Source organism: Enhydra lutris, unplaced genomic scaffold, assembly GCF_002288905.1.
Source record: "Enhydra lutris kenyoni isolate GAN:26980312 unplaced genomic scaffold, ASM228890v2 scaffoldscaffold1, whole genome shotgun sequence".
Lineage (NCBI taxonomy): Eukaryota > Metazoa > Chordata > Mammalia > Carnivora > Mustelidae > Enhydra > Enhydra lutris.
This window is the reverse complement of record NW_019154085.1, coordinates 65847945-65863671: the sequence shown is the minus strand read 5'-3', so window position 1 is coordinate 65863671 and position 15727 is coordinate 65847945. Positions and strand designations below refer to the sequence as shown.

At 38.8% G+C, this 15727-nt stretch overlaps 1 protein-coding gene across 2 annotated transcripts; it reads right to left on the bottom strand.

Annotated features, from left to right (window-relative positions):
• Positions 1-7725: 7725 nt before the first annotated feature.
• LOC111145783 (glucose-6-phosphatase catalytic subunit 2) lies at positions 7726-14035 on the bottom strand. 2 transcript variants are annotated; one of them, XM_022500993.1, is made up of 5 exons: positions 13818-14035; positions 13143-13252; positions 11113-11227; positions 9013-9128; positions 7726-8237 (listed from the first exon to the last, which is right to left on the bottom strand). In XM_022500993.1, the coding sequence occupies exons 1-5, from the start codon at positions 14033-14035 to the stop codon at positions 7726-7728; spliced, it is 1071 nt and encodes a 356-aa protein (XP_022356701.1). The 2 variants fall into 2 exon arrangements, with proteins under 2 accessions (XP_022356701.1, XP_022356710.1); XM_022501002.1 differs by having other exon boundaries at positions 11119-11227.
• Positions 14036-15727: the final 1692 nt, after the last annotated feature.

The window sequence follows — 15727 nt, the reverse complement described above, 5'->3', positions numbered from 1 at the left end:
TGGTATCCTAAGGCTCATAATGAGTAATCAGGGTACACGTGATTGGCATGTAGCTGTCTGGGTGCAACAACTCAATCCAATAAATCAGTGAGAAGACAGAATGTGCAGGAGGAAAAGGAAGAATGCATAGCTGGTAAATTGGCAGTTCCCTCCTTTGTATGATTCAGGTATAGCTCCTACTCTCAGATACAAAAGGATAAATTTGAGAGCAACAGAATGGCTGGAGGTAGAAAGGGAAATGTTCACCCAAGGTGACACAGAACACGTGCCTAAAATTATTGAGTGATTACAGAAAAGAAAGAAGCTACTCTGCATTTATTTGTCGGGAGTATGTATCCCTAATACACCAAGCATGGAATCAAACGAAGAGATGAGCGATGTTTTAATAAAATTTCTCGGAAGATGAAAATTCAGTTAATTGTTTATATCTACCCCATGATAACATTCACAAAGCATTTTATAATTTAGAAGGTCTTTTGCCCTTATAATTTTTGCATGCTACTATGAAATCAGTTAGCAGGCTGTAGGTAAGGAATGCAGCCATAAGTTGCATTTACTGTTAAATATGTGAGAAATCACTATGATGGGTCTCATAGCCTGGCTTGTCTACACCCAATACTACATCCTTTCCCTTGCTTGCCTCTGTTACAGAGGTTGGAAAGTAAAGTCTTTACCTTTCCAGACTCCCTCCCCTAAGGCTAGGGGAGGCGGGAGGAAACTATTATGATTAGTGAAATACAGGCTCAGGTGCCTGGGTGGCTCAGTCAGTTAAGCATCTGCTTTCCACTCTGGTCATGACTCCTGGGTCCTGGGATCGAGTCCCGCATGGGGCTCCCTGCTCCCTAGGGAGTTTGCTTCTCTCTCTCTCTCTCTCTCTGTCTCTCTCTCTAGCTCATGAATTAAAAGAAAAAAAATACAGACTCAAGTCTCTTTGGAGGCTCTTCCTTTTGGAACAAAGCCTGGGTTGAAGAAAGGCTGTTTTCCTTCCTCATTTCCTCTCTCCTGGAGGCACAGCAGGCATGCTGTGGTCATCTGGTCAGAAGCCACACACTGTGACTGGCAGAGTAAGGAGACGGGCTGAGCCTGATTCCTGGACATGCTTGAGCAGTTACTCCAGCCTACCTGGGAGCCGTCCTGCTGCATGGGAAGGAAACACCCTTCATTTGTTTCAGCCACTGAAGTATTTAGTGTAACTGTAGATGTTGCCATTAATTATGGATGAACACAATCTTAATACTTTTAGTTTTGTTAATAAACATACTGACATGTAAGTATAAATAATGCCATGTTGAGATACTGACGTGTGCTTAAATAACCTTAAACTATGACCTTGCTCAAATAACCTTAAAATATGACCTTGATATCTAAAGGTAGATCAAAAATATTGGTTGAAAGAAAGAACTAATCACAGTCTCTTTCAAATGTCAATGCTATGAAAAGGAGGTATCACTGGATGGAAATCCTTGCGGCTCATTCTAGTGATTTTCCAGGAACATTCCAGGTATCCCGCTTTATTATGCTTCTAGTGAAGCAGGCTTTTACTTACATACTTGTGTTTTGTGGTCATGCTTTCTTGTCCCCTCACATAAGAAATTGTTGTTAGTCTGGGAATGGTCTAGATTCTACTGGCACAATATAGCCAGAGCTGAAAAGAAAGTGATTCACAAAGAGGATGAATTTGAAACAGGGTGGGTTGGAAGAGATGGGAAATAATGTTACCATCTAATCTAGATGTAGTCTCAACCCAATTCTTCCAACCCCTCAGGCCCATCTTGAGCTCATCCTTACATCTCTAGCACATAAAGTATTTGTCAGGTAGGCGCCCAGGGAGATTCAGGAGAAAATATAAGCATGGACAGGAGGGGTCCTGTTTGAGCTGAAGAATGTTATTATGTATATATGTTATTATGTTATTATGTATGCCTGTTATTATATATAACCCCTTAGTATCTCTACCTGCAAGAAAAATGTCCTCATTAGGATGGTGAGGAAGGGGAAATAGAGCTGGTAATTTAATTATAGTCTCTCTTTTGTAAGATAGGTGAGTGGGCAGTCTGAATATTCTCATGTTAATTTTGCCCAGTAACATCAATTAAATTATTCCATGCATCTCTTTTCATAGCTATAAAAATCAGATTCTAATTGGAATAGAATGTTTTAAAGATTGAAATGTATTATATAAATCTAAAATTGTTTATTAAAGTAGCAAATTAAACATGGACTAACTTCTAGAATTTACAGTCTTTTTCATTGCATAAAAGTAAAATTTAATATGCTCCGGCTCTTCTTCCAATTTGATTGAATGAGACCCTCAGGGGTGCCGAATGTCAGAGCTGGAATGCACGAACCTTTCATTCTAAGCTCATTTTACTCACTTGAGAAATTAGTCAACCGAGACCTCCAACATTAACTGACCGCCCAGCATCACAGTGGTCAGATCTAGAAACCCACTAGACTAGACTAGAATGCAGGCCTAATGACCCCAGTCCAGGGAGCTTGCTGTCAAACTCCTCAAAGTCTTTCATACATCTATCTGTCCTAGAATTTTCTAGCACCTCCCCCTCTATGTTCTGATCTCTTTTGGGATCCACACAGGGATATGTGACACTGCCTCTTGATTGGCCAGCATGAGCAGGAAAGGCATCAACATTTCAATGCTAAGAGAACAAGATGCACAATGAAGTCTCACAAAGTCAGACAGGAATACTTATTTTTCCTTTGTTAAGTCAATGCAAGCTTCATTAGAAAGATAGCAACATCTCTACCACTTCTTTCATTCAAAAAATCTAAAAAAGGTGGAGTTTGAAATGATTCTGTAGAAAAAGAAATCTCAAGGACCAGATGTTTTAACGTGGAATTATTGAGCTTGAAAGCAAGTGTGGTGTCTAGGAAAGGCAGTGACATGTAAATACAGTAGCCACCTTTAGAAAACACCCCCATTAATGGCAGAATGTGTGAGCAAGGTTGGCAATCTGGCCATGGCTGTTTATAAGACACACAGTGAATCCAGGAAGAAGTCAGTTCTTTGAACAGAAGTTAGAGTGTGATTGGCCCAATGATGTGCACAGGCAGGTGACAGCTAGCAGAGGAAAGAAGCTCTTCATCTTAATGAGTTCTGGTTTTCTTTTCCAGACACACATATGGCCTGCTGCTCCTGCAGAATATACAGATTGTCCCAGGGAAATGGGTTCTGCTTCACCTGAGCCAGCCTCGGACACAGGCTCAGGTGCTGCTCCTTGAGCGAACGCTCCTTTTGGTGGGCCCTGATCTGTGCCCCAAACCCCACCCTGGAGGACGACAGCTGCCGCTCTTCTCTCATTACCTTTCCCTGTCCTGGCATCTCTTTGGGGAAATACCATGGTTTCTGAGCCGAAGACAGATTCCTTTTCAGTATCACATGGCAAAATGTTAGAAGAAAAAAAAATCCTAAGAAATTTAAAAGTTCAAAACAGAAAATAATTAATCAGCTTTACGCTAACCTTCATAACCTCAATCTTTGAATTTTCTCCCTCCTGGAGAGCAGTCACTTCTGTGCTGCCAAAGAAATGAGATGTAATTCCTCCCAAGTCATTACTGTGATCTCCATCAAAGACTAGCAAAGACAGTAACTCGTACTCCACCCCAAACCACCCCCAAATTTGACGGAGACTGCTCTTGTCCTTTGCACAGCTAAAATGAAGCACTTCTAATTCTTATTTTCCCATAAGTCGCTGTCATTTGGCAGAAGTTTCTGGAGTTGTTACTTCTTGTACACCTCTCCTGCTGCTAACAATTCTTTTCAGGAAAAAAAGAAGTCTTTTTTTTTTTTTAATTAACATGTAGCACCACACTAGTTTCAGTGTCAAATTGCCATCCAAAAGCATTAAAGGTAGGGAAGGAGGAAAAATTTAAAACACTACCTTGGTTCCTTGGCAGCTCTGAGGTCCACATATTATCCAGAAGACGGTTTGCAATTCCCAGTGTGGTCAGAACACTCATTCAAGTAGGGCAAAATCTGCAGGGACAACTGGACGCTAGGGATCCTTTTTTGACCAGTTTCTGAATATGCACGGAAGTACTGGTGTGCTGTGTACAGGTGCCGGAGCCCCAGACAAGCAGGAAAACTTGGTCAGAAGGTCATCCAAACTTCCAGAATGTGGTCATGAGGGGAAAACTCTACCCAACTTTGTGGCCTTTCGAGGGTTCTAGGACACAGTGCAGGGAGAGGGAGCCTAGAGCCCTGGATCTGAGGCAACAGAGAGCTAAGGGTCCAGAAAGACCAGGTGGTCTGAGCTCACAGGCCAGAGGGAGAGAGAAGGAGGCTGTGCACAGAGAGCATCTTATCTGCAGGGGTCTCCCGGGGAAATGCAGCGGAGTCTACTGTTCACTTTCTGTAGGCACACTCTAGTCCTTCCAGCCCCGGAAATGTTCAGTTACCACACAGGCTGATTTTTTTTTTTTTTAATATGTAAAGTTCACAATGGGATTTTTCTATCACCATACATACCTTGTTAACAGTAACTATTATTAGTTTCATCTGGAAAATAAACATCCAGGGGTTAATTAAAGATCTCAGGGCTGGGGGGAACATACCTTGTCCATGTTATATGAGCAATAAAATAAGGAGTTAGTTAGTACCATTCATGTTGTCTCACACACAGGATTGTGGACAGGTGACAATATAAAAAATACTTGTTTTTTGTTTTTTGTGTTTTTTCCAGGAAGAAGCACTATGTGATTTAATCTGTGCTATCCAATTCAGGAACCACTAGACACACATGACTATTTAGGTTCAAAGTGATTTAAGGTAAATAAAATTTTAAAATTCAGTTCCTCAGTTGCATTAGCTGCATTTCAGGAACTCAAGAGCCAATGTGGCTAGTGGCCACCGTGTTAGACAGCACAGGTATAGAACATTTCCATCATTGTAAATTTTGTTAAAGAGTGCTAGAATATACAGTTTTGTAATACTTAAGAGATGAGGCACATTTTAAAACCAAGTCTTTGACTTTCTCTTATGTCAACGTTTTTGGTATGTGTATGTACCAATTTGATCTTGAATTTATTTATAGATTGTAAATACATGTAAAGCATTCAGACATATAACTTTCAAGGGCATCTTATAATGTAATTTTAAAAATCTTCCTTCTGTTATACTGAAATAGGTCTAGAGAGGTCACCAATTTAAAATTCTAAGGTAGATGTCCAATCAATAGGTTGTCAGAGGAAAGGGATTCAACACTCATCGTGAGAGCTTGTATCAGCAATAACAAATTTTTTTGCTTTTCTTTTCAAATATATGTTTGATTGGACAGTTTCTCAAGTCGCTTATCGTGATGTTCTAATCCTGAAAGCTCATGATATTGACATTTTTCTCCTGAATATGTAGATGTGTAGACGTTTTGAATATATGGGTATATTAACAGTGAATCAAACAAGCTCAATTCCACTTATGTTTGGCAAATAAATTGGATGCACAAGAGCTTTTTCCATCATTATTAAAGGGAGGCATTTTCTGTAAGGCTGTGAGAAGCTGTTCCTCTTGCTACCTAAGCAGTTTCTACTGCAAAAGCAATTTGCCACCATATGGATCCCTCCGGAAGACTTTAACTAGAGTAAAAAGGGAAATCTAATCACAGGGGGACTTTCAGGCTTTATGGCAGATAGGGGTGGAATTGTTGGGGATTGATTATAGAAAATAAACCCACATCTCATCGTATTCCCCTTCCGAGGATCACATGTCACCCAACAGATAGCACTCACTATGCGTGGCTGAAGAGAACTTCTCCCTGGGAACCGAGGAGGGCTAACACAGTGGAGTCAACATTGGAGCAAATCCCTCTACTGTTAATGTCACAGTTTTTTTCATGCTTGGTGACAGCAGTCTGAGTCTGTGTTGAGATTGAGGATTCCTCCAAACTAACATTACTAATCTCAAATAAAGCTTTGGAAAAGGGATCCCAGATAGGAATGAGCTCTCTGACAAGCGCAGAAGAATACAAGATGAGACAAATGCATTGTAAAATGTTAAAGGATTGAAGTGAACTTCTGAGGACAATTGGGGCGGACTTGAACCAATGACCAAGGGTCACCACCTTAAGAACGTTCTTTTCTCCTTTCCCTAAATGTCCCATCAACATGAGACAATTCATTCTTAAGATAATCTTTCGTCATTCCTCAGCTTCTTGCTTAGGAATCACCTGACCACTGAAACCAAGTTCAATTACCTTTAACGATAAAGTTGCTATGTATATTTTATAAAAGCAACAGCATATACCTTAAAAATACATTTAGAAAGGAAACAATAATTACTTTGATATTTAGAGGTTTTGTTATCCTCAGCAAATATTTTGCCAAATAATACTTGCTTCAGCTGTTATGTTTTCAATATTTATGGGTGATTTAATATATCATCATTAATGTACTGTACTGATAATTCATGTACTGATAATGTACTGTACTGATAATGTACTGATAATTCATGTACTGATATTCTTCAGAAGAGTTACATAAAACATTGTGGAACACTATAGGTAACTAGGATCTGTAGCAAAATCTGACTCAAAATGTACTTGATTGAAATGACATAATTATTGACTTAAAGCCCAGAATTATGAGATCCAATGAGAAGAAAGAAGCAAAGAAAAACTCTTTTTGAGAAATTCTAGTATAATATTAATATTCTTTCAATAATAATTTTTTAAAGTAAAACTATAGATTTTTATCACAATTCAGTATACATAAAGATTAACCCAATAATGGTTTTCTTGGGTTGGAGCATGACCTTGAAGAATGCACTTGATTTCCTTGGCTTTGAAAGATTGGTAAATAATGTTCTAAGCAGACGGTCTTCAGCAACATTTATTGAAATACTAGAAAGTACTACTGTAAAACAGATACCGGAACTTAAGCAGAAGCTCAAGTCCAGACAGTAACCTGTTTCTCCTGGATATGTAGCCATATCTAGAGCCATTACTGGCCCCATCAGCACCCTGCGCGGGGTAAGTCAAACAGGATGTGGGATTTTAATGACATTTCTGGAAAAACAGCTGATTTACATGGCAATCATCACAGAAGGATTCACTCTTAACAGATTTTTACTTTTTAAAAATGAAGAAACAAAAACACATGATGGAAATACACATGAGAAAACTCGGGTTCTACTTCCTGTTCTGACAGTGGTGTGACAACAGCCAGTGCTTTCACAACGGGATGAAACTCCCTCTCCTTATCTGAAAACTGAGGGGATTGGATTTGATGGGGGCTCCCACTAAAATGCCCACGGGAGCCATAAGTGGCCTGACCTTCCTATGATGAAGGTGACTGACACTGAGGCTCTTGTTGGGACTGTGAGAAAATGGAGAATGCTGCTTCTTACTGGGGCAATTGGTCAGCAATGGTAGATTGTTGCTAGGTGGGAATGCAGACCCTGAGGTGTCATATTGTCTGATGTCAAAAAAATACAGAAATTCAGAATTTTATGTCAAATATTCTGGTTTTCAAACCAGACAATAATATTTATGTCAAATATTCTGGTTGGCAACTAATTTAAAATGGGGGTGTGGGGGAGACTACAGTGAAGGCCAAACTAAGCATAGGTACGATGGGATGGGCCATGGGGCCTGTGTCCGCCATTTTGTGACCTCTGTTTGGAAGCCTCCTGCCTACCACTGCTCTGTGGTTCTGCTGTAGGATGGAGGAGGAGCGTCGTGCTGGGACCGCAGAGCACTAAGCCCCTGCACAGCTCTAATTAATCTTCTTTTCACTTGGTTTCATTAACACATGAATACAGTAGGGAATCAGAGCAACCACAGTCAGTGGGATTGATGCACTTTTACAGAAAGACAGGATGTAAAATAAATGCTCTGCATGAGTGGGGATCTTGACGAAATGGTAGAGCTGCAGTGTGATCAACGAGGCCACGGCACAGAGCAGCCGGAAGCTCAGCTTGTAGCCATTTTCCCCTCGGCAGCTCCTAAGGAACATCTCTGAGTTGATCGCAAAGCCCAAGCCAAAGAGCACCCCAAGATTCCTCACGAGTCCAGCAAAAGGCGTGGTGTCAATGTGGATCCAGTCAGGGTTGGCACACCATTTCTTGGCTATGGGCAGAGACCACAGCAGGTCAATGTCAAGCAGTCTGAGAAGCAGGTAAAAGCCGAGGGCAAACAGAAAAAGGAAGAGGTTGGTCTTCAGATAGGTGCTCAAGGTGGCGGTTTGGATGCCTGGGGTGTGTTCAAAGGCCTCCGCCACAAGCATGCCTGGGGATTAGAAAGAGACACTGAAGACCACCATGTGCCCTTGAGCCCCTCGGGAATCATTCCTCTCTGTATTAAAGAATTCACCATCATGTTCATGATCAAAGGCTTTTAGACGTCTAGACCCTATTCATTTTCCAAAGCCCTTTCCCTAGGCAATAGCTAAAATACCTGTCCTATGCTCTTTACACCATCCATGTTAGCACAAGTGAATCTTTCAGGAGTCTGTGGCACTGGGTGGCAAACACTTGATAGGCAGAGCACTGATCTAGGTGCTTGCAATTAATATTTCAATTGCCAAAGCCAATTAACTAGAGAACCTTTGAAAGGTGTGTGGGGTTGAATGGTGGAAACTCAATCATGGAGAATGCTGCTGCTTCAAGAATACAAAGCAGCTGCTCAATGAAGTCCCTGGTCATGTAATAATCACTTCAGGTGTATTGAAGAGAGTGGCATGGCATACAGCCTGGAGGGCCATTATGAAGTCCCCCAAACCAAGACACAAGCCCCCTGTCTGGGCTGATAGCTTGGGAGTTGGACATGGTGCTAGCCACACTTCAGAGAACCCTATCTCACCGAATGAAACCGTGCACATCGTGCACATGGAGATTTGAGAGGTGTACTGAACAGCTTTGCTCCCAGGGCAGCATTTGGTATTAGCGGTTTGACAGAGTTACCTGAGACCAGGGTACCGACTACTAGGGAGAATCTGATGACATAAAACAAATGACACTAAAGCTTTCCAATGACACAACTCAAGGTAAGTGATTATATTTACCACCAAATACTCCAAGAATAACTTGATGAGGAAAATGTGTTGCTATGAATACTCTGGAGATGCAGACACTGATTTGAATCAACCAAAAAAGACTCCAAAGAAACGACCAGGTCAGTCTACGATGAAAGAATACATATAAATGTAAAAAGCAAAGAAATTGTATCACTCGTAAAACTAAGGGGGTGACACCAGATGATCTTTCTCAGAGGGATCCATCTAACTGTGTCATAACATTATGATTCTAGAGTCGGTTTTTTTCCCCCCAGAATGTTTTCATGTGCTCCATAGGATTTGAAAAGCTTTAACAGAGGTTTCTACATATAGCAATGCATTAAGCTTAACCAGTGCAATATCCTGAGATTTTAATAAGTGCTATAAAAAGAAGCTACTTTGACATCTTGATAACTATTTTAATGGAGTATGTGCAATTCAAATTTGGGGGAATTACTAATACATAGAATAACCTAGAATGGATCATATACATTTTTACTCTCTGTTGTATGGGTTTACTCTTTTCTGTCTCAAGAAAAGTCACTGGAGAGGCAGCTACTACTCTGATGAAAATAACACAAGCATTTCATCAAGGGCAAATTTTCATTGGGCTTAATTTTATAGATGCTCAAGAGTCCCTATTCTTTGGTTTTTGACATATAGAAAATGAGACAAGGAAATTGACTTAGATATTATATACTTTTGATTAGAAGCAGCAATTTTCAAAAAAGTTTACAAAAATACTGTAGTCCAAGCTCATAATTTTAATAAATATTTAGCAATATTCAGTTATAAGAATGCTTGGAGTTCTGCTGTTGAATGTTTGTTCCTGATAACTGGACCAAACTGGTTATTGAAAAACTAAGAAATAGAAAGAAATGAGACTTTCCAAGAGGAAGTAAACAGAAGTTATCCTTATGGAAGAAGAACAAACAGGGATTTGGTTATATTAAGATAAGGAGTAGGCACTCAATAAATATTGATGGAAGAAAGGAAATGTTGCAGTTATAAAAACCAAAAGGGAATTATAGAATTAAAAAAAAAAGAAACAAACATTTCTCAAGGTCTGGAAGATTGAGGAAGAAATGCACTATAGGGAAAAGTGAGGCTTATTTAGATTCTCTTTTGAAAATCTGTCCATAGATAGAAAATATTAATTTCTTTAAATTATAGCTTCTGACTTGCTGTTTGGGGTTGGATAACGAACATATTAAGGTGTACAGGTTGTGCTCTCATTAGAATAAACTTAGAAAATGTCCAAATTTCTTTAGTGGTTTCTTATATTGTCCAATACTACTCTAAAAAGTAGAATATGTGATGGATCTTGGAAATGTTTTTTTTTTTTTTTAAATTTAGGAGAACTTTAATGTAATGGTATATGTTATAGTATTTTTTAAGAAATTAACTGACAAATCTTATCTTGGTAGCCTAATAATGTATGATTAAAGTGGTGCTCAGAATTGTTTTAATGATAGTTAAGTACTTCAGGGGAAAAGAGAAGGAAATATCCCAATTCCTATAAGAATTATGAATAATCTAATATTAAAATTCCGGTCTCTCTAAACACTATGACTCTACTAACATTGTCTACTAAGATTCACATTTAAGTTTGCCTTTAGAATGCTTTTAATTAAAAAGGCTGTATAGTCTTTAAAGCTAGAATATATGTTATTGATGTCAAAAACATTGGCTATTCAAAGAAGGAAACATAATTTTTCTAAGCCGATACATTCAAGGGGAATTATGAGTCCTAAACTTCCCGTTAATCTTAGAAGAGGGAATATGCATGCAAAAAATACTTCCTTATGACTTATTTATGAGCTACCAAAATGATTATTGTGTTATGGAAACCTAAAGGCACTTCCGGCGAGTCATTAATCAATTAAACATTTCCAACCTTATAATGTGGCAACAGCTCTGAGCTAACGAGGGCATTATCTTAAAGCAAACTATTAACTTTCTATTCATTTTGTTTTTTGGCTATGATCGAAGAGAATAAGCACATTTCAACAACTAAAAATATGCCAAAGTAAATTTTTAAAAGGCTTTCTGTATTCAAGACTTTCTGTTTGCACATTCCAGTGGTGCAGAAACTTGAGCAAAGCTGACCTGTACGGGTACATGGTCAACGACTTGTCCATCCGACCGACAGTGTGGCCCAGGGCAGCTGTTATCATGACGTACCAGACACACGATGAGCCCATTGCATGGCCGGATGGGCTTCCTGCAACAACAAAGTGCTAATCCGTTTGAAAGGTGGTTAATAGAGTATTGGTATCAGAAATAGTAGAGTATTAGCCATGAAAGTGACACAAAACTCAGGAAAAAACCACAGGCTACATATAATGTTTAGAAATAAGTAGAAATAAAAGAAATCGAGTCAAACGGAGCCTCAAAACACTTTCAAGAAACATTTTTTCAGATTTTTTCAAGTTCATCACAATGCCAGAAATCAAAATGTTCAAGTCTAATTAAGAACATGGGCTGTTGCACCGAAATCTGCCCCAGCCCTCCATGTCTTTCATGCCAATCTCATGATTGATGAGAAAATTAAAGTACTTGCATTGGACCCTGAATCAGTTCATTTTCCTCGGGCTGGAAAGTCAGACATCTGAAAGGTATCATTACTATGTTCTGCTTTACCAACTGACTTACAAAGGACTGCCATGTTCTAGCGGCTACCTCTGGGCCTACCTTGTGCCTGGCCATTGCGACAGGTGTCTTTGTCATTAAATGGATGAGGGAAGCTGTAAAGGGCATCAATCCTGACAGAAGCCTGGCAGCCTTTCTATTTCCAGAACGTCTTTCCCATGCTGCTTGATTTAAAAAAAAAAAAAATCATTTGTTTTGATGCTCACCATGAGTTTTTACCAAGTGGAGATCTATTCAGATTAAGCACCACTCTGTTTTTGAAAAACACTACATTAAACAAAGACAACCTATTCCTTATAGACCAAGTTCTTTTAAAGTTATATCTTATACAGGATTTTTCAGAGCCTATTATATCCTTACATGAGTTGTAAATCTTTAGGGAGTGAAGATAGAATACAATCTCTCTCTCTCTTTTTTTTCTCCAGAAAATGTCTTATGAGGTAGAACACCCTGGGAAGTGCTGGGATAAACCAAAGTAGCATTTCAGTTGTCTCAAAGGTTATCCATCCATCCATCCATCCATCCATCCATCCATCCATCCCACAGTGGTTTCACAAAGATAAAATACACAGCACCCCTGTCCTGATGGGACAGCCTATTAGGGGAGCCATATATATGTGAAGAATTAATTATAGTATGGTGAGATAAATAATATAACAGATGGGTGTATAGTTTTATGGGAGCAAGAAAGAAAGAAATTTAGAGAACTCATTAGGAACTTACATATTCAGTATATTAAGTATTAGTTTCAAGATGTCAAATGGCAAGAATTTTTTGCTATATAACAAACTGTGCTAAGGTACAATATCACACATTCTCATAAATTAAAGTTTCATAAATTAAAGTATGAAAATAAATTTTCATACATATATATGTATTTAAAAACATTTTCATAATCTTATCAACTTTCATAGTATAGATTTTACACTCATACAGAATCTTAACTTATAAAAGGAAGTGGCCCAAGAAGTCTACTTATATGTTATATAAGCAAGAAAAAAAAAAGACGTTTGAAAGAAAAAAATTCTAAGATTAGGAACAACGTCTACCGGCAATAGTAAAACCAGGAAGTTCTTACCTCATTCATGACACTCTCAGAAGATCCATAATAACTTTGAAAGTTGCTCAGCCATAGATAAATCAACATTTCTAGGATTTTAATACAGTTCTTTGCGAATTTCTTCTAGCCAACTGTTTTTGTTTGTTTTAGAATCAAACCATTACATTCTTCCAAGAAATAAATGCAAAATACAAAATCATTTGGAAAGTAGTCCCTGATTTACCCTTTTACATATAACAGAATGGTCATTCATAAAACTTCTTGCCTTTTCATTAGCAATTTTTATGCTTATGAACTTTTAGCATCCTCACTCATGACATTTTCTTTAATACCCTATATAATATCATATAGCAGGTAGGTAATAACCACACATAATGACTCTCTGTTGGAATATCTTTAGTAACTCAAGGCTGCTGTAATTGCTTACCTGGACCTGTTTCACATGTAGTGGGGAACTGTTCAAGGCAAGGACTCGAGTGATTTGGATAAATCTGAGTTTCTTGGACCCACCAGTAAGGCCGATGACCAAACAATATCCTGTATTTAAAGAAATATAAATATGCATACACATTTAAACACACAACTATTGCTTAACTGGGAATAGTGATCTCTCCTATAAAAAATGAGTCAAGCAGAGGGTTGACAGGGAAAGCTCATGATTAAGAGACTTTGGGTTCTGGTATGTCTCTTATTATAGAGGATGACACAGTCACTTGGAGTTCTTGGCATCCTAGTCTCCAATAAAAAGAGGGACTTTTTTCCTTGTAGGGAAACTTCTGTGGATGCTTTGGATTCTTAGACTGGGGATATACAAGTGGTTTCTAGAATTATCAATCCTTTCATTATGGTGCTGCTCATTTAATTAACTTCTTATTTAATCACAGCATATGTTTTACAGGGTTTGGAATTTACTGATAAGTCAGATAAAGTATACATTTCTATGCTTTCTGTAAGTTCGATTTATGAATAGGTGTTTCAAGTTAACTGACATGTTTGAAAGATTTTCGAAGTACAACTACACACATCTGAAATGTGATCATTAAGCCAAAGCCACAAATTTAAGAACAAACTTTACACAAAATAAAACAAATAGAAGGCTTACCATTTAAAAATAAGATTGAACCAATCCCCAATGACTGCCACCCATATCATCTTGGTTCCAACTGTCTGATTAAGTTGAAACCAAAGTGGAAAATAAATAGAAAAGATATTCCGGGGATCGCCAACATTGGACATAAAATTTAGAAAATTGTAGTAAGCTCGATAGTCTTTCTGCAAATGCTGAATAGCAAGCACTCCATTCCTATGAAGGAAATCCATCTTGAAAGAGAGTCAGTTCTAAACACAGAGCAACTGGAGCTGAACGGTCCTGAGTGCCACTGTTTTTATACGTTATGCTCATGGTGGGTCTGGCCATTACCACAACATGTGATGCTGACCATCTGTGAGAGGGCACTTCAGCCCTCCTCTGCCGGAAAGCTCATCTGTTGATGATTTTAACTGGTGCCAAAGAGGTGAAGTACATGCTGATCTGTGGCGAGTCGAGGGGAAATTTAGGTAGAGACACAGTGAATTTCTTATACAGCCTCCCTTTTGTGTGCACAGTTGGCTCATGTTTGCTTGAAATTTGTTGCACACTTCATTTCCTTCAAGGACAGAGACATTGGCAATTTCTATGCTTGGCTAGAAGACTACACAAATAATTACTGCATGTCAAATAGCCCTTAAAGCCATGCATTTTAATTTAAAATAGACTGTGGCTTTTTGACTATTTTATTGGGTCTTTGAGGAAAATGGATGAGTAAACATCTGGGCATGAAAAATGTATATGATATGACAGGTTATGTTCTGAATGCAGACTTTCAAATAAAAATGTTTTGATATTTCTTTATTAGCAGAGAGAATGATATGACATATATGGAACAGAGAAGGAAATACATGAAATATATGAAATCTGCCAGGAAACCCATTTTTTTGACTGAAAGGCAGGAGCAAAGACACAGAGGTCACTTGGGTAATAAAACTGTGTTAAGAATGAGTCATATTTTTATGGACAAGAGAATACAATTGAGAACACCAGGGAATCACTCACGTGACAGGAAGACAAAAATCGCTTTAAAAGGCTTTTCACCGATCAGGAAAATGGTTTGTTGAGAACAGAGCGTTCAGCAGAAATATGAGAGAAGCACCCAAACAAACATGTAGATTGGGAATAAACAGAAGGGCAGCTCAGAGAGACCCAGGATCCAAGTCAGCAGTGAGGTGCTAGAGTTAGAGGACCAAGTGTGCAAGGCTTCAAGGGTGCCTGAAAAGCAATGAAGTGCTTTTCACGGAGGGGGAAGGTAGGTCACGCAGTGGCGGAGGGGGAAGGTAGGTCAAGTGTTTGTTCTCCTGCCATTCACAACCTTGTCTTCTCTCATCATGGCCTCTCCATGAGGAACTTTCTTCACAGGCTGCGAACGGCCCCTTGGATTTCTCTTGGTGTCCTGCCCTATCACTTAACAGCACCATCATCATGAGAATCCAATGCCTATAAGCACTTTCCTAGTCTCTGCTGCCACCCCTGGAGAAAATGCTTTGACTGCCCATTAAAATCTTTTTGGATTTTTTTTTTTTTTAAATGCCGTATCTTTGTCCTACCCCAGACAAATTAAGTTTCTGGTGATGGGACCCAAACATTGGTAATTTAAAAAATACCTTCCAAGTGATTCCAATGTGCAGCTGGGGTTCAGAATCATTATTATAAAGAAATGTATACATTATCTGTTCTCCTTTCAGCCTTAAGCTCCTCCCCCTGCCCAAAGTCAACCCGAAAGAAGCTTCAGAGATGTTGAATATGTAAATTACTATATGTAACAGGATCTTCCTGTTCCACTCAGTTTTCACACCGGCTGATGTATCTTCTCAAGACTTCAGGGAATCTAGAATGAAAGAACCCTAATCTACTGAGAGATTTATAAAGCTGGTAACAGTTGTATACAATCTTGATACTGTGGTCAAGAAGAGGTGAAA

Bases quoted from the DNA above. Each gene is read 5' to 3' on its own strand.
- LOC111145783 (XM_022500993.1), bottom strand. From the start codon at position 14,035: ATGGATTTCCTTCATAGGAATGGAGTGCTTGCTATTCAGCATTTGCAG. The intron at 9,129-11,112 runs GTCAGCTTTGCT...CTTTCATCGTAG, and splicing joins TTGACCATGTACCCGTACAG to ACTGACCTGGTCGTTTCTTT. The intron at 8,238-9,012 runs GTAAATATAATC...TCTAATCCCCAG, and splicing joins TATTCTTGGAGTATTTGGTG to GCATGCTTGTGGCGGAGGCC.